At 38.2% G+C, this 18,330-nt stretch overlaps 1 protein-coding gene across 1 annotated transcript in view; it reads right to left on the bottom strand.

Moving 5' to 3' along the window:
* The window catches only part of GCFC2 (GC-rich sequence DNA-binding factor 2), a 20,232-nt gene extending 5,430 nt beyond the window's left edge, over positions 1-14,802 (bottom strand). Inside the window, exons 1-13 of the mRNA XM_009319660.1 lie at positions 14,692-14,802; positions 13,203-13,370; positions 12,327-12,545; positions 11,151-11,236; positions 9,514-9,629; positions 7,548-7,734; positions 6,459-6,582; positions 4,705-4,783; positions 3,955-4,067; positions 3,012-3,211; positions 2,446-2,596; positions 2,046-2,167; positions 733-809 (exon numbers count right to left, since the gene is read on the bottom strand). Coding sequence (XP_009317935.1) covers positions 733-809; positions 2,046-2,167; positions 2,446-2,596; positions 3,012-3,211; positions 3,955-4,067; positions 4,705-4,783; positions 6,459-6,582; positions 7,548-7,734; positions 9,514-9,629; positions 11,151-11,236; positions 12,327-12,390 — 1,319 coding nt within the window. The 5' untranslated portion in view covers positions 12,391-12,545; positions 13,203-13,370; positions 14,692-14,802. The remainder of the gene's footprint in view (positions 1-732; positions 810-2,045; positions 2,168-2,445; positions 2,597-3,011; positions 3,212-3,954; positions 4,068-4,704; positions 4,784-6,458; positions 6,583-7,547; positions 7,735-9,513; positions 9,630-11,150; positions 11,237-12,326; positions 12,546-13,202; positions 13,371-14,691) is intronic.
* Positions 14,803-18,330: the final 3,528 nt, after the last annotated feature.

Below are 18,330 nucleotides of genomic sequence, written 5' to 3'. Positions count from 1 at the left end.
AGGTAAAATAAGGATTTATTTTTTGCTTGCTTTTAAAAGAAGATAAATAGACAATTGATCTCTTAGATACTGATGAATGTTAATTCTGGCATTCTTTCAGCAGTGACAGCCACAATCAGAGTAAAGGTTTAGGGAAACAGCTGTCAATTTGAACCCACTATAATACAACTACTATGAAATAAGTTCCAATAAAATTAGCAGTTGGAAACACCTGTGTCTACATATCATGGATTCAGATCAAAATAGCATTGCTTAGAACCAAACATCCTGCACTAGTTTCAGAAAAGCTTCTCTCCTAGCTGTATCTTAACCCCACATTTCCCAGACTCCCACTCATTCCCACCTTTGAAATAGTGCCCAGTAATACGCATCAACAATATAAACCCTATTTTAGGAATGACAGGAGGAATCAGGGGACACACACATGACACCAGACCACCTAAACTAACACAGGCCCTCAGATATAAGTTGCTATGCTAAAATCAGACTGTGGACCTCACATACTAGAAAGTTTTTGGTTACAGGAGCAAAAAAGCACTAAGAGTTACCCTTATTAGAAAGAGTTCATGAACAGGAATAAGGCTTCCTAAACTTTCCTATAATGAAACAGTAGAAGGCATGTTTATTCCATTAGCTGTTAATGGTTGTCTACAATATTTCACCTACATCTGTGGAGAAGAGGGGTACAGAAATTTAAAAAAAGAGTTTAGAAAAGTCCCAGAGTCAGCTTACCTTTTAGGATACAGAGGAATAAAGACATCTTCCTCTACAGATTTCTTCATTCTCAGGACAGCCATGTTCATCAAATCCTATTTAAAAAGAATTATTAATGTGTCTTCACAAGAAAGACTTCATCTTCCATTTATAACAACTTCAATGGTTATTTTGTTCATCTAGAAGTGCAATATGCTAATTAGAACTAAGTACAGTTGACACTTGCATATAATACACACTGAGACCATAAATATATTAAAAACAGTAGACAAATCACAGCTGTAACTATCTATAGGGTTAACCTAGAGGATTTTTTTTTTTTAAGATGAAGTTATTTCCCTACGTGAGGCCTTTTTTCGCACGTTAGTTTGCAAGGCAGCAGGAAAACTGTATGGAATAACAACAAAATAAGGTACGCACATAGGATGTCCATAAAAAGCTGTGAAATTCTATGTAAAAAAAAATCACCATAGCTAGGATAGTATGTGTTTTTAGGCAACATGCTTTTAGGTGCCATAGATTCACCTACTTTTTTTTTTTAAGCCTTTTATTTATTTAAAGTTCTGGTTTACTTTACTTTCTGTACAAATGGTATCTTGGCTAAGGTCAGTTGTACCACTTGACTTCAAGGCATGGATTGAAATCAGCAACCTTTGGAAGGCTCAGCTGGAAGGCATAAACATTTTGTTAAAAATATTTCTTTTCATACTCAGGGTCTAAACATCCATCCCATTTCACCAGTTTTATACTAGGTAAATCTCCAGATTTACATTAGAATAGAACCGGAATCAGGCTGAAGAAGGGCATGCTAGAGTGACTGTGTATAAAAGTAATTATTAAAAGATTGCTAAGGTTACGAAGTAGTCTTTCTCCTAGGCAATTAACCAACCTTTGGGGATTTTCAAGTTTTAAAATTCTAGATCTACTTTATAAATAAAAGCTTGAGGACCTGACCACTGGAGCATTATTAGCATTTAATGCTCAAATTTTGAAGGATAACTAAACGCAAATCTAAATTCTAACCATTGTTATTGTGGTGAAGCAAGATTAGATCTACGATCAGATTCTTGTTAGGTACAGGCAGAATTTTTCTAGGAACAGGAGCTAATTTCTGCCTCAAGAGTGTCCCATCTCCCATCATCTCCAGTAACAAGGGCATCAGAGAGCTGGAAGTTTAACTGCTAAATCTTCTTAATATAAAGTGACAAAACAAAGAAGTAATCAGAACTGAACAACTTCAGGACAATGTTCTAAGCGCCCATAGGAGCACACACAGAAAGCGCACATGGTGGATGAAGTTCTCCCTTCCCCAATACCACAGGAGCTTTTACCTCTTTTGCTCGACTGCATTCATTTTTGGAAAGGACTTGTTTTTCAAAGATGTTACTGCAAAGCTGTACAAGGTTCTTTGTCTGTGAAGTAGATAAAGGATCCCACACACTCTTTACAAATGCTGAAAAAAAAAAAAAGGAATTTATTTCATTCACAATATGCAAGTGGTTATCCACTCTAGTTTCAAGGCATTACAATGTAACAGAAGTAAACATATAAAAAGCTAAGCCCCTCACCATAATCTTAAGAAGAGGCTACCTTAGCCTCACTCTGTGGAACTATGTAATCACTACATCTTGGAGCATCATTGTATAACTAACATTATTTGATAGCTATCGCTTTTATTTAAGGTTTGATTGCCTAGCTGCAGTGAATATTTTCAAGACAATCTTACTATACCTGTAATTTTTGGAAGAATAGTTTTTTCAATCACTCTAGGCAAAACTTCTTGATCAGGATCATCATCCCTTTTTGATTCAGATACGTTTTTGGCATCACTGAATTCTTTTATAGCTCTGAACCAGGGCATCTCTTCCAACTCTGTAAAATTCTGCTGAAAGATCATTCCTGTTAGTTGTTCAGCTGGTCAGGATTAAAAGAAAAGCTCCATCCAATATACCACAGCCTCCCACTTAATTTCAGATCCACCCTCATCACTGAAGAGGCCAAAACAGTGAATCAGGAAAACTAGATTTTAAACGGTGGAATTGTTAAAGTGTCTTCAAAGAAGTCAGAAGAAGAATTCTTTTTACAGGGGGTGTTGCAAAAGGGGCTGGACATAAGGGGAAAGGAGAAAGTTAAGAAGATTCCAACCACATGCTTCAATTTCTGAGACCAACACAGTGTTTTTCTAATAATTTCTAATACACTGTGTTATGTATGAAAAATGAGATTTTTTCTACATTAAAATATAATACACAAACACACATACAATTTTTCAAGAAAAAGTTAGCTCATGCACCTACCTCAAGAGGATTCCAATTTATTAACTGAACTCTGATCAATGGATTTAATAGCTTAGGCAGGCAGAAACTGATATAAGCATCACAGTAAGAGTCAGGAAACTTCTCTTTCCACTCCTGGAATTTCAACAGGATTTTTCTGATGTCACAAAAATCTGCATGTACATCTTCAAAGACTTTCCTACTATCCTCTAAAACGTTATCTATGGATCATATTCATTGGGAATAAAAAGAAACAATCACAGAACTTATTGAGGCATAAGCTGAAGAATTTATGCACCTATAGGACATAAGAAATATCTATATGATAATTGCATTTGTCATTTATCTTTGACACACCTGACACTGAAATGGGTTTTAAAACCGGCTCCCTGGAAAACCCAGTTTCAGAAAGAAATACTGTCAGAAGACCAAAAAAGGCAAGTTTCTTCATGATCTATTCCACAGATTTACACAACCACTATGTTTCAAACTTTATACCACAATGATAAACTTTCAGACATGAAAACCCTTCTGCTGTTACCTGGAGAAAAGGTATAATGCCTTTCCCTGCTCCTCTTCATCCATTCATTCAAGATAATTAGAACACCAACCTTTAATTCACTCTATCTTCAGAAAACTAATTGATTATACAAAACACATTGTAGCATTGCATTGAGTACTGTCAGATCAGCTTTGGCATAATCTAAAAGAGCTTACTTCTAATCGAAACAGTCGTGTAATGCCACCGCCACATAACTCATACCAAAAGAAATCTACAACTATACACCTATTCTTCCCAAGTCATCAGTCAGAACCATCTGAACGCATTTCTCTTCTACAGTATGTAACTAAGAACATGTAACTCGAATGAAGTATTTCTTCACCTTTCCTAACAAAAAAAATCATTAAAAAAAAATCAGAAAGAGATTTTGTTCTAGGACATCGCAATAAGACTGTCACCAACCTTTGCTCTTCTGGAACTCGGTCACCTCTGTCGGAGTCAGCTCATCATCACTCGACATCCCTTCATGGTGATCAGCTTCTCCTGAACCCTCTCTCATTTGCCGTCTGCAAGTCCTGTATTTTGTAATGAACTCAGATGAGTTATCCTCCCCTTGTGTGCAGTAGGAAGCTTAATGAAAAATAATCCGACTTCAAAAAATGCACTAAAAGCAAGTTGTGAAAGCAACAGCCCAAGGAACCGCATTTTGGGGGGGAACAAACAGTAGCAGTCTCTGAACACTATAATATCCAAAATGTAGTATCTGGCCTACACTGATAGCAGGGGAGGGGCTAGATATAGCTTTGCTTCACTCGCTGCCACCACCACCCCCAGCACCAACAATACTGCCTGATTTTTTTTTACTATCTATACAATAATACAAAAATATATTTGTGTATAAGGTCATAATTTCATTTATTACAACAGGACAGAAAAAGCTTCCGTCATATAGTTTTGTAAATAGCCTCACTTAAGTCTTGCTAATTTAAAATAACAAGATCTATTAGCATTCATTTTCAAATCAACATGAAGAGAATGACATTAACAAATAGATGGTTTCCAAGTACTTTGAGTTTTGGAAAGCACGTACATATTTTTTTGTATAATCTCATTTAGTAATTCTACAGGTTTACATTCATCACCGCATAAATGACAGAAAGCCAGTGTACAGTACATTCATCAGAGTTAAGCGTACATGTACGTAATAGCTACCTTCGATGTTCACACATTTCCAGAAGCTGGGTCTTCTCATCACCTTCCAATCCGCCATTAGTTGGTTTGTCATCCCCCCCTATCAGAAGACAGAAACAGCCAAAAATAAAATGGTATGATTTTAAAGTTCCTATTTTCTCAAACAGGAAACAGAGATTCTCCTTCTATTGTTCTTCATTTGGAAAACAGCCAAAGAAAAAAATCAAACCTCCTATTCAAAACTCTTACTGTGCGTTAGTCTGGAGACTGTTAATATTACTTGTTAACTGCATATAGTCAGATGTGGTTGTTCCCTTATAGCAGCTGATGAAAAGGCGAGTCTGATGACATTCCAGGCAACGCTCATTGCTCCCCAATCCTGGAAAAGGAAGTCACTGGCTTCCACAGTAGGTCCTTAGCAATGTGAAAGGCAAGCACAGGGACCTACCTTCGTCCTGTATGTCAAAAATGAAACTATGTAATAAATTAGAATAACTTTTGAGGTTCATTACCAACATTGTAATGGAAGTTAAATCCCTGATTTACACTATTCACAATCAGTGCATTTAGATTTCAAGAGTAGTCAGCTCCCTGCTGTCTCCTGTTATCTGAGTGGTCACTGTTCAACCCCAGTTACCCCTACTCTGATTCTTGAGTCCAACACAGAAGTAGAAGCTAGAAACATTTTCTCGTTGGGCCATTCATTTGCATCACTATTAACTGGCTGACGTGCACAACATGCCAAAAAAAAGTGTACTACTACTGAAGTATTATCATAGAAGAAAAAACAGCCTTCCCACTATATTAAATTCAACTAGGAACATAAAAAGCAATTAAAAGTGCTGCTAAATATCCAACTAGTGTCTCATTTGTAATGAGCTGGAAGTAAAATCATTTTAATGGCAACTATTATGGCACTACCCTTTTCTTCTTAATACCTGCTGTCAGTCTACTACACCATTTTACAAAATCATACATGCTGCTAGCTTTCTCGAATCAGCAGCTTATCCTGTGTAGCGAGAAGACTGAACCCATATGATTAGTAGTTACCAGAAACTGGTGCATCTGGCCTCCATCTGCTCCCAGCAGCTCCAAGCATATTGTTCTTAGTTTTGCCTAAACAGTTTTAAAGGGTTTGGAAGTTTGGGTTGGTTTTTTTTTTAAAAACAGCTAAAAATTCACATGGTATATAAACAATATATCAGTGTGGAAAGGAAATATGAGATGAGAAAATTGTAATAATTTTTCCTACAGTGACTGAAAAACACTGTTTTGTTTCAGATAAAACCCTTACAAAAAATGGCTTCTTTCTTCATGTCCTTCCCTTCACGTGTTACCTCCTAGTTTGAAGTCTCCATTGTGAGCACACACGTAGCCTTAAAGACCCTCTCATGTAAAAGCGATGGTTGCCAAGTAAACACACTGCTTTTTCATATATTCACAGAACCGCGTAATAAGCGACCTTTCTCCAACTTAAGACCTACTAGAAAACTGACTCAGTTTTTCTTTTTAAATATTGATGGGAATTGCTGAGTTGAATAAAAATTGACAAAGTACTTGGTCATGTTATGTTCAGTATTAAATCAGACAAAAATAGTATCATGGGCCTGAGGTAAGGATTTCATTCGAGGTATAGTAGAGCACACCTACTGACAATGGGAATGGGAAAGGAGATCAAAGGTGAAAATTAAAAACTTCATCCAAAAGTTAACTGTATACTTCTGCTCAAAGAGTGAATGTTTCAATACGAAAATAACTTCTAACTTCATACTAACTTGTCAGATGCTGAACATAAGCAGATTCATTTTTCAGCTCATCTTGCCTTCGTTTCAATATTCTCATGGCTCGTTGCTGAAGAAGTACATGTACAGCCAATTCTAGATCATTAATGTATTTCAGCTGAAATACAGTAAACAGTAATCAGGTTTTCAATTAATTAAAATCCCAAAAGAATGAACAAAAAACAGTTTCCATGGGTTTTCAGTATAGCCGTGAAATTAGAACCAAAGTATCACAGATTGAAAAATAAGTTCCTGATCATGGGGAGTTTTTCAGGCTTTTTTGTAAGGCTGAAAAACACAAACTAAATGCCAGTTGCTCATCACAGGACTAAGACTTCATACAAAAGGGTTCAACAGGACACTACTGGTGCACTTAGTTTGCTTCCAGTTTGCTTTTGAGCCACTAGCTATTAATGTATTCGTTAACTAACATTTGTTCTCTTTAAAGTTACATGAAGAAATTCACAATTGCAATGCAATTAAGTGACATAAATTAGATTTGATAGCACTATCTATAAAGCATAACAGCAGTTTACTTTCACTGAGGCCAAACTTTAGGCAGCTCCTCCCCCTCTGCCAATCTTCATCTTTTTAAACACACAAGGTTTGCAGTTCAGGAAACAGATGCAGCTGATAACGTAGACAAATTCTCACAGAGCTCTGCTAACTCAATCTGAACTCAAACCTAACACGAAATCCTTACTACCTCTGTTGTGTAACCCTGAGTAAAGACATTTCAAGAGATCCCAAAAGTGAATTTAAGCACCACCTCTCGTTCAACTTCAGTGCACTCTGGTTACTAGACGTGCAGAAAACTCCCTCCAGTAACATTTTGCCTTCATCCAACGGAATCTAGGTGAGATCACAGCTCAAGTCAGTACACCTATACCAGCTTGATCATCACTTCAGGTGAGGGTTGATTTGTTTTCCCTATATTTTGTTTCCTGTTACATTAAAATTTCTGATAGAACTGATTTTTAACTGAGTGCTGTCCCTCATCATTTCCAAACAAAAACCCCTCATCTTCCATTGACAGAATGCACCTTTATCATCTAAAAAAAAAAAAAAGGAAAATATACATACTTTTTCATTCAAACAGTTTATCAAGTTTTCTACGTATGTTTTCATGGCCCTGTAGAATTTGTAATTCAGAGCTGCATCCGAAGACTTCTCTAACTCCTGGACAGTCAGCTTTGAACTTTCAATGTCCTCCATATATTTTTCATACTCCCTCTGGTGGGCACGGTGCACATCTTGTAGTGATGTTATCCTAAAAGAGTAACCCAGACAACTGAAACTATTGCCAAATTAACAGTTGATATATTCCAAAATATTTTTCCCATTATAATCACATACAAAATCTTTGCCTGTACAAATAACAGTACTTGCATTTGAGCTAAGAAGCATTGAAAGATTTATCCATGCCAACATTTGCAGAAGCATGGGGTGTGGCCAAGCATCATGCTTTGGAGACTCCAACGTCACTTACGTGCTGCTAGTTTTGAAAGCACCTCTGACATGTTACCTAGATTCCTCAATACACCACACTTCCCAAAACCAAAGAAAGCCAAATTTTATGATGTCACATTAAATGGATTCTACCCCATCTAACATAATCTGGGGGAAAACTACAGTTCATGTCAGCATGTCCGTAACGGTTTAATATAAGTTGCATGGATAGCAGTACCTATAAGCATTCACCCTGTGCTCACTACTAAATACAAACCAACTGAGGACTCTTTGCTGCTAGTAGGTGATAAAACCCCGGAACCTATGTCTACAGCTGTCACTAACTATTAGATAGGTAGCACAGGAATGTTTACATATATTTCAACTCTGCTTCCTCTTTTTTTTTTTCCCCTTCCCTCCTTACATATCCCAAGTGATTGCTCAGCTTGAGCACACCTGTAACAGAACCAAGAAACAGATCACAACTTATTTCACTTCCCTGAAGCAGGAAACACTTTTCAATGGAAATAATTGAACTAAGCTATTGTTCTCCACCATGCTACAAGTTAAAAAAAAAAAGCGCAGCTATTTCAGCATTCATCATGTTAAACATATCCATGAAGTTTACATCAAACAGGTTGCCCCTCCCCTTCTTGCTATTTTCCGAATAGGTTTCCCACTCCTGATAGCCTTATTCTCATTTTCTTTTGATTCTGAACCTAAATCCCTACTTCATTTAACTCATTCCTTTCAAGTGATCATGGCAAAGAAAGTATACAATTCCACAAAAATATTTAGTCCAATTTAGTTGCAATTCTTTAAACAAGCAGGCAAATGATGGTCTGTACAAAGTGAAGCATATACGGAGAGAGCTCGGTGCAAGTCTGTAGCACATATTTATGTTTCAGCTGTATAATGTTACTTGTCTAAACTTATCTGAACAGCTGCTTCGCGGTGCTCTGAGAGATGACAGGGGATGGCTTACCTTAGGATGCCTGACCCCAGCTGTCCTTCTCACACACGCCCTTGGAGGTTCCCACCTCCATCCCAGGACACTTCAGCTGCCCATACAGCAGCTGAACTGCTAAAGAAAAGCCACAGCCTAGCACACAACTGAACAAAAAAAAAAAAAGGCAGGTTCTAGTTTGCCTAACCAGGCTATAGAGAATTTACTGCTGCTTTAGGAAATACTGAGCTATTTTTGCAGCTGGTATAAGAACCACCATAAGAGGGCTATGATTGCCAGCTCCATCTGCCCCGCTCGAAGTTTTGCTTGCTGGGCAAACATAACATTGAACCAATGCTCCTGTCAAAAACTACCAGTGAGCATAAAAAGCTGCTGCCATTTAAATGAACTTACTCTAATTGATAAAACACTCTTGAAAAGTCCAAATGCTCCCCTACAACAAAGCATTGCCAGGTACAGTTAAAAATTTGTAGTACTCTACTGGACATTGTAACAGGCATATTACACATGAAATAACAACCCAAAAATCCTCCAATACTCTCAAAAAATAGTAAGACTTCAAAGCTGTCATCTCTCATTCTGTGACAAAAACTCAAAGAATTCAAAAGTTAAGTTCATAAGAGCAGAATTTACCTTTCAGTCAGTCGCTTCTTCACAATTTCCAAGTTCACAGGTGGTAGAGAAACAGAGGGATCAAACTTTGGTTTAACTGGTTGAGATTTATGCAGGGAAGCATCATCATAAGTTTCCTAGAAGAATTTTAAATGTTAATTTTTAATACACGATTTACACAAGTTTTCCCTCTGCAGCTCTACAGACCAACAGGACGTATCATTTGAATACAGAAGGCATATGATATAAAGATACATATTTCATTCCTCAAATTAAATACAGAAAATGTTGTACAGAAAAGTACAACACAAAAGCAAAGGAAACAAAGTATAAAAACCTGCATGTATGTTGTATAAAAACATATAGTGCATAAACATATAAACAGCACAAAGTAATCCATAATTTAGGGTACCCTTAAGTTGCTGTCTTGGTCTGAAAATATTAATAGCTTTCAATAATGCATAATGCTTCTATACTGACAGCTGAGACTTCGCTAGTATTAAGATTCTAAATATAAAACATAGAAATAAACTACAGCCAAGTGGTGATGACAGTATCTGATTTTACTCATCTCTTGCTTTTTTAAAACTATTTGAATACATTAATGATAAATTATTTGCCACCTATTAGTCATTTAATATTCTATTTTCTGATAGTAAACTTTCTGATTTCCTCCTCCCCAATAAATATGAATGCTACCTTCTGACAAAGCCAGTGGCCAAAAGACAGATTTTTTTTCATTCTGACAACTCAGCTTAACCATAATTATAACTAAAAAAGGATTCCACTGGATTTCAGCTTATAAATTAAAAGACACTTTGCATTCTAAAACAGTAGAAGTTTGTATATTAAAATCTAGCCAAAACACAATCAGTTGAAGCAATCAAGTGCATGACTAACAAGGTCTGCTACTAAAATATGTTGCAGTTTCCTGAACAGCAGAAATTAACAGTTTTCCAGAAACGAGTATGAGGACCTAAGAATACCAATCATACTGGATTTGAAATTCAGCAGCAGAAAGATGTAACTTTCTCCCAGTCCTCTAACTAATTCCATTTAACAGGCAGAAATTTCTACAATTGTTTATTCTGAAACAAAGAACTGGTTATTCAGATTTTCCTAGTCTGATCCACAGTAGGTGATTCAAGGCAGAAACAAGAACTTCCAGCTCATCAGAAGACACACAGTTTATTTTTGCCAATTATTTACCAGACTAAAGAGACGGAATTCTGCTGAACTGTGAAAAGAGCTCTCAGATTGCAACCCAACAGAAATTTAGCATAATGAAAGAATAATTTTTGCTTTGCGACTTTTTGACATTTGTAGTATTTGCAAATGTCTCTTGCTTTCAAGATCCCTTGCACAGCAGCAAAAAAAAAAAAAAAAATCAGGGTTCAGAATTTTATTCTCTGCTTTTCGGAGTCTTCCATCACATACAGGTAGACAACATACCCTGCTTCTGAACAGATTTTCAGATTACAGATTTTCATTATCATCTTCCCCTATTTCTAATTGCTTTTTCTCTTTAGAATTAGGGTGTAACTTCCTAAAAACCTCCCTAACAAGAGGGCAGGTAGGAGATATGACAGTACTCCAGAACAAGTTCTCTTGCCGATGAGCAAAACACATCTTCCAATGGTTAGGAAAGCATGTGTCACCTGAGAGAGTTTAATGGCTTTCTTTATTTGCTGTTCTTCCCACTTAATTTGTGCTTCATCTTCACTGGATTCATCACTCACAGACACTGGAAGTGAAAACAATCATTACTAGATGTAATTACATCTTTTATCTATTTTTCCCCTCCCATGTTCTCCCTCTAAAGCAACAATAGTTCTCCCAACCATTACTGGGAAGTGATATACACAAAACCCAGCAGATTAAGAAACTGTAGATGGAGGACTTCCAAACTGAGAGACAAGGAAGGCTTGGAAGTGGCTAGTGGGATTTGTAGAATTCACACCAATACTCATATCCCCAACATACTGTTTCTCAGACAACTACCACTGCAGTGTGAGGAGCACAAACATCTCAGGTTTATGTCTCAAAGCAAAGCTGTGTATAATACATATAAATAAGAGTATAAGTACAGTTAGATTATAAATAAGAGTATAAGTACAGTTAGATTATAACACAGTGACATTATACACAGCAAATCCTTGAGCGCTCTAAAATATATGCTCTACTATAGATACAAAAATCTCTCTTTAGCATTAACTAGAATTGCAGAATCAGCTCATAGTTACACATTCCTTAAAACCCGTATTCAAATAATAAAGAAAACCAGTCTACAACTCTGGCAAACCAGTGCTTCCTGAACAAAACTGTACGCAGTTATAAGAGGCAAAAAAGCAACGGAAAAGCCACACATGCTTTGTGTGCAATAGGTTTGTTTACTTCTGAAGGGCTGGGTTGTTGGGTTTGGGTTTTTTTTTTTCCCCTTTTCAAGAGCCGCCATAACATCAGTGCAGGGAGAGCACTGGGAAGACTGGACCAGAAGCAGGATTTAGAAAGCTTCAGTCGGACAGTTTGTCTTACACCACAGCAACTTTATTCACGTTAAATGCTGTGCCTCCTACAAGGCAATTTTTTGCAGTCAACAAGGCCAAAAATAATTTTTAAGTGTTTCCCAAAGCATCCTGCACCACCACATTAGTGAGACCTAAACCAGATTAGCATCCCATATAAACATCAAGCACCAGCTGTACAGCCTATTGCCAAGACCCCTGAGGAGCAAAGCCTTGCCCAGTAAAGAGTGAGTGCGGCGCAAGTCCCACATTTTTCCAGACATCAGTAAAACAAAGCCACAACTACTGGGAGAAATGGCACAAACTCACCCATGTGTTCAGTCATCCTCTGCCTAAGAGTTCTCATTTTAGGAGCAAAATTGAGAGTCTTCATATCAGACTCATCTTCACTCTCTAAATCGCTGCTTTCTCTTCTCCGAGAGACCTGATGACTGTTTGAAACATCCAGTGGAAGATAATCAGCCCGTGTCCTGGCTAAGTGACGTTTCCTCCGAGCAGCATCAATACAAGCTGCACTGGGGATATTACCTGCATTGAAGAGAAAGAAAATCTAAGCAAAAGACTAAAAGCAACACTCTGTATCGCTCCTAATGTCAATAATGACCACTGTTCAGGATCACTGTACAATTCTGAATATAGGACACAAGATATTTTTCCATTAAGCTTACCATGTTGAATATAAGGAGATGGAAAAGCATCCTTAAAAAGTGGCTTTCAGTCTAAAAACAAAGTTCAGACTTTTTTCTTTTAAATAAATTGCCATTAGCCTGTCCTCCTTTTTTCCATCTCCCCAAAAGATATGGGTTACTAAACTTACTGATTTTACAAAGGAATCCAAAGTTTACAAATCAGACAGCACAAATGAGCTTAAATTTTAATCTCATGAAGGCAATTATGAATCGTTAAACAGGCTTTTTTTTGCTACCTTTCTTTTGAAACCAATGGTCATAATTTCTGATCCATTTCCAAAATTAACACAAAAATACAACAAACATCTGCAACCAAAAATACTGGGGAACTGTCACTATTCTTTCAGAAGGGTAGCCATGACTCAGCACACACAAGATGCCTACACCTTACATGATTTAATACTAGTGGGATCCATCTCACCTATCTTGTCACGTACTTCAAACAAAGAATGTTGTAAAACAGCTTCATTTAAAAAAAAAAATCCAGGAAACTAACCTGGTGATAAATCCCTCCTCCTCTGTGGAGAGCTGGATTCATTTTCAGAGTCTGAGCTGTTGTAGTCCTCACTTAGTGAAGAATGACTTTCACCCTCCTTCCCCTCCTCCTCTTCTTCTTCATGAGTGCCTTTGGTGTTGCCAGTTCCAGGCTCCAACTGACAGATTTCTGTTTTAGGGGAAAAAAGTAAGATTCATGATTTCAGTTTCAGCTGCTGGAAGCTGATGCACCATAACTGGTTACCAGTAACTATTCACACCTTGCTGCAGCAAAGACTGGTCACTTATCTATCTCCACCTGTCCTCATCGAACATGTCAAATTTCCTGACACTCCAAGATAGTCATTTACAAGCCAGTTCTCGTCTCCACTCAAAACATCTGATAGTCCTAAACTAGTATGTCCTTCTGAGACACAGAGCACATTCACATGTACAAAAGCAATGATATCAGCTCCCAGATGACAACTGATTAATATCCTGATAGCTTACAGCATGTTTGGATTCATCTCCCTTAACTTTATAAACTATTTAGAAAGCGCTTTTTTTTTTTAGCATTAACAATGAGGGAGTCCTTATTTAAACTATAAAGGTTTACGTATGTCTGTCTTGTCTCCAATTATCTTTGAATTCTTTAAAAACGTTGATTTCTCTTCATCTGCCACTACATCTTCAGTAAATCATCAGATTACTGAACAACCGAATGTGCCGCCTTTTATAAGAGTATGAGGTATACCTTTGTAAGAAGTTACTAAGAAAATTTACCATCTCATCTGAATCACAATCTCAACGGGAATTATTTCTCAATCTAATTTATTTTTATCTAATCGTAGCAATTAATTAGGGTATATCTGTGAATTGACAGAGGCATCAAAAGGGGAATAGAGGGGAAGAGAACTTTTAGACACAGTTGTTTGCAAAACACACAAACCCCAAATATCCCAATAGGAAACCTACTACGGGTCAATGAGACTACGAATACTACCAGATCAAGGCTATTGACTGTATTCAATTAAAATATTCAAATGCTGTAACAGCACACAGTTTAATAACATAAAGTTTAAGGTTTACATTAAGTTTTATCAAAGAAAATCCTACTAAGCTCACATTTTCTTTCAATGCAAATACTCAGATCAAACTGCAATTTGACAGCAACAAGCAGTGGATAGTTGCCACACAGTTTCAAAGATACAATGCTGAGGTATAAATTTATTAACTCTGATGTACTACAGGGGTTCTGTATAACCAGGTCTTCTCAAGAACAGCCTCCAAGTTCTGATACTGTTTTACCAAGGTCATACGGAAAATAAGTTCAGCACAAATAGATTAAAATGATAAAACTGTAAAGCAACATCATAGGTATAATCCTGGGTTCAATTAACAAATAAAAAACATTTAACAGCAGTATTTGTACATCACTCTTCACTTACCGATTTTGTAATATATTTTCATATAAGTATCCCATAAAATATTTAACTGAAAAAAGTACTTACTTTTGCTTTCTTCAATTTCTGTCTGCGTAGGCAGGGGGCTTTCCTTCTTTTGAATTCTAAAGGTTACTTCATTGAAGGATGGTTTTTTAATTTTAAAAAATTGTTCATCACCTATCCAGATAAAACAAAATGATTCTGAGTAACATTAACAAAAAGAGCAGTATACGTGCATATATACATATCTAAAGTACACATAATCTCTATGTGTGCACGGCATATTTTTTGAACTTCTGGCTGCATTAAGTCTAACTAGTTCTATGGCTTTATCACTCCAGATCCGTCACCTCTCAATTCAAAACTGTGCGGCTCAGCCTCCTCAAGACAGCAACGCTGAACTGTTGAAATGGGCAGTTTTTCTGCAGCCTGCGTCCATCACCCAGCGGCTCCCGTAAGCTGCCCTGACCTGTCCTACATCATCAGCCGCAAAAGCAACAGCCCGGAAGAGTCAATTAAACATTTAAGTTTCCGTTATTTAAGCCTGTTCATCATTAACCACCCTGGTCATGGAATCACACGCTATCCTCTTGTTTCCTCTCGTTTTCTCCAGCTCCAAGGGGCTTTCAAAACCCTCCCGGCCAAAAGCACACGGCCGTTTGTCAACCTGGAAGTGCTTTCACACGTATTTCTCTTACAAACCCTCACGACAGCCCCATCCCTAACACAGTGCTCCCGCTTGTGGCCCCAGCGGCGCGAAGGCGACTCGCGCCTCCCCCGCTCACCAGCCCGGCGCTCAGTGAGGCAGGAGCCCGCTCCCGTACGCGGGTGCGGAGGCGCAGCCCGTTCATGAACATGAGCCGGCAGTGTGCCCAGGCGGCCGAGAAGGCCAACGGCAGAGCCGGCAGTGTGCCCAGGCGGCTAAGAAGGCCAACGGCATCCTGGCCTGTATCAGAAATAGTGTGGCCAGCAGGAGCAGGGAAGTGATAGTGCCCCTGTACTCAGCACTGGTGCGGCCGCACCTCGAATACTGTGTTCAGTTTTGGGCCCCTCACTACAAGAAGGATGTTGAGATGTTGGAACGTGTCCAGAGAAGGGCAACGAGGCTGGTGAGGGGTCTGGAGAACAAGTCTTCTGAGGAGCGGCTGAGGGAGCTGGGGTTGTTTAGCCTGGAGAAAAGGAGGCTGAGGGGAGACCTCATTGCTCTCTACAACTACCTGAAAGGAGGTTGTAGCAAGGTGGGTGTCGGTCTCTTCTCCCAAGTAACTGGCGAAAGGACGAGAGGAAATGGCCTCAAGTTGTGCCAGGGGAGGTTTAGATTGGACATGAGGAAAAATGTCTTTACTGCAAGAGTGGTTAAACATTGGACCAGGCTGCCCAGGGAAGTGGTTGAGTCACCATCCCTGGAAGTATTTAAAAGACGAGTAGATGAGGCGCGTAGGGACATGGTTTAGTGGGCATGGTGGTGTTGGGTTGACGGTTGGACTCGATGATCTTGGAGGTCTCTTCCAACCTTAATGATTCTATGATTCTATGATTCTAAAAATGAGATCCTTTTCTGTCTGTATGAAGAAAAATCAGATGTAAAAGAAAAAGGTGAAAAAGACCAAATAGAGGGAGGTGTGGACAGTTCTAAATCATGGAAATTACAATAGTAAGAAGTATCAGAAGTATGGATGGGAACAGAGCTTTCCTGCCATGGGCGAGTGCAGTAGGAGCTTGCTGAAGAAAACAGTCAGTAACCAATGAAGGACTTTTTAGGTAGGAAAATAGCCTGCTGACTCTGCTTTGGTGATGTTTATTTTATTGAATAAGTAATGAATTCTCTCGCTAGCTTTCTGATACGTTGTAAAGGTTTTTTTTTCTGTAGAACAGGACTGTGAAATTATTTGATCCATGAACAAAACAGTGTTTGGCTTGCTTTGACAGCTTGCCATTTTCCTATACCTACCCTTTGAATGCTTGGATTCAGCTTCCACCCCCTTCACATAACACCTTATTTTGTGCTCATGCTAATGAAATTGAAGACTCCGTACTGTCTCTGTCTCTCTTTACAGTGTGGTAAAGACACTTGCATTTCATGGGCAATATGATTTATTTCTTCCTTCCACCTCCTACTGTCCTGATGCCATATTTTAGCAATAGAGTAGTAAAGTAATACTTGGTACTGAGTTTATTTAGCAGAGCTTTTAAATTTTTTTTTTAATTAATATACTTTTGCTGTTCACGTCCTTACTTTCTTCGTGAAGGTCAGTTAATTGTAATAGGTGCACACTCGTTCTTCCGGGGTCATAGCACGTGGCCTGGTTTCAGAGAAGTGTTGGCTTCTAGTGCTGGAAAAGTAACTCTTCTCATCAACAGCTGTTGCCAGAAGAATCCCTTTGGGCATTTGTTTCTTCAGACTGCTTTATCTCTCTTAAAAATTCAGCAAATGTTGATATTCTGTGCTTTTTATTTGCTTCGGATGATATATACCACATTGTTTTTAAAGTGTGTGTTTTACTTAGCTGCCAAATGCTTTTCATTGCCAGTGCAGTTTAGCAGATGGGTTTGAAGGGTTCAATTAAATGTAATTTGGGCTTCCGTTTTTCTTCCAGCATCTTTACATGGTTCCTTAAATCAACATCAACATTTTTCAGGGCTTTGCAGTAATCCTGTAGTTTGCTCATTTCTAATAATTTCATCATTTAGTCATATAGCATTTGGGAGAAGGTATATTTTGATTCAGCATTATTAATAATATAATAATAAACAAATATACTTGATAATAGTACATTATTCTAAATATGAAGCTTATTCCGTAACCTGTTGTCAAAAACTAGTCGTACATGTTTGTTCCTTTCCCTGGCTTTAGCTCGCTGAAGGGGTCGGGCAGGTGCCAGCACTGGTGCAAGGGGAGGGGAACATACGGCTGGGAACAGAAGGAAGGTGGGATCGTGGCAAGCCATGACGTAAATTGCTTTGCATAATGAAGCGTTGGGCTGTTGCTCGTACCAGCCTTTTCGTTTCTGCAGTGCTGACTTGAGCTATGTGTGATGGGCTATGTGGAAAGCAAGCACGTCCAGCTTCAAATGAAACCTTGGCAGCTACACAGAGCAAGTCCTTCAAGTAAGGCCTTTGTGTCTCAAGAGAAATATCCAAAAATAGCAGGTGTTTGAAATGTTCTTGCTTAAATTGCCCCACCTTTCTGTCCTTCATCTGTAAGATGAAGATACTAATATTAACTTGCCTCAGGAATCTTGTGAAGAAAAAGCTGCATTTGTGAAGCACCCATTACAGTAAGAACAACATAAAAACCCAAGAGAAAAATAACTAAAACATATTTCTACTCAGCACTGGTTCTTAATGGTATGTATTAAATAAAGCCCAAGGCTATACAATGAATAGTGAGGATTATAAAAACTTTAAAGTAACAATTCAATAAGCACCGCTCATCTTGCAAGCATTATTCATCTTCTGCACTGAAAAAGGTTGGGGGTCTGGTGAAAAAATAAAGTAGTTCTGCAAGCACCGGAACTAAACTTTTTTATGGATTTGTGCCTAAAATTGACTTATTGCGAGCTCCGATTCAAAGCTGCCTTATAGCTGCAGAGTTGATATATGCTTTCCCTGTATGGTTTCTCTGACTGAGGGATGAAGTCAAGGATGGTCTGGGGACGCACAGGTATATTGAGTTTCTCTGTTGTAACCTGGACAATGCAGAGT

This window comes from Pygoscelis adeliae, unplaced genomic scaffold (assembly GCF_000699105.1).
Source record: "Pygoscelis adeliae isolate BGI_AS28 unplaced genomic scaffold, ASM69910v1 Scaffold121, whole genome shotgun sequence".
NCBI lineage: Eukaryota > Metazoa > Chordata > Aves > Sphenisciformes > Spheniscidae > Pygoscelis > Pygoscelis adeliae.
This window is presented reverse-complemented; position numbering and strand designations above follow the sequence as displayed.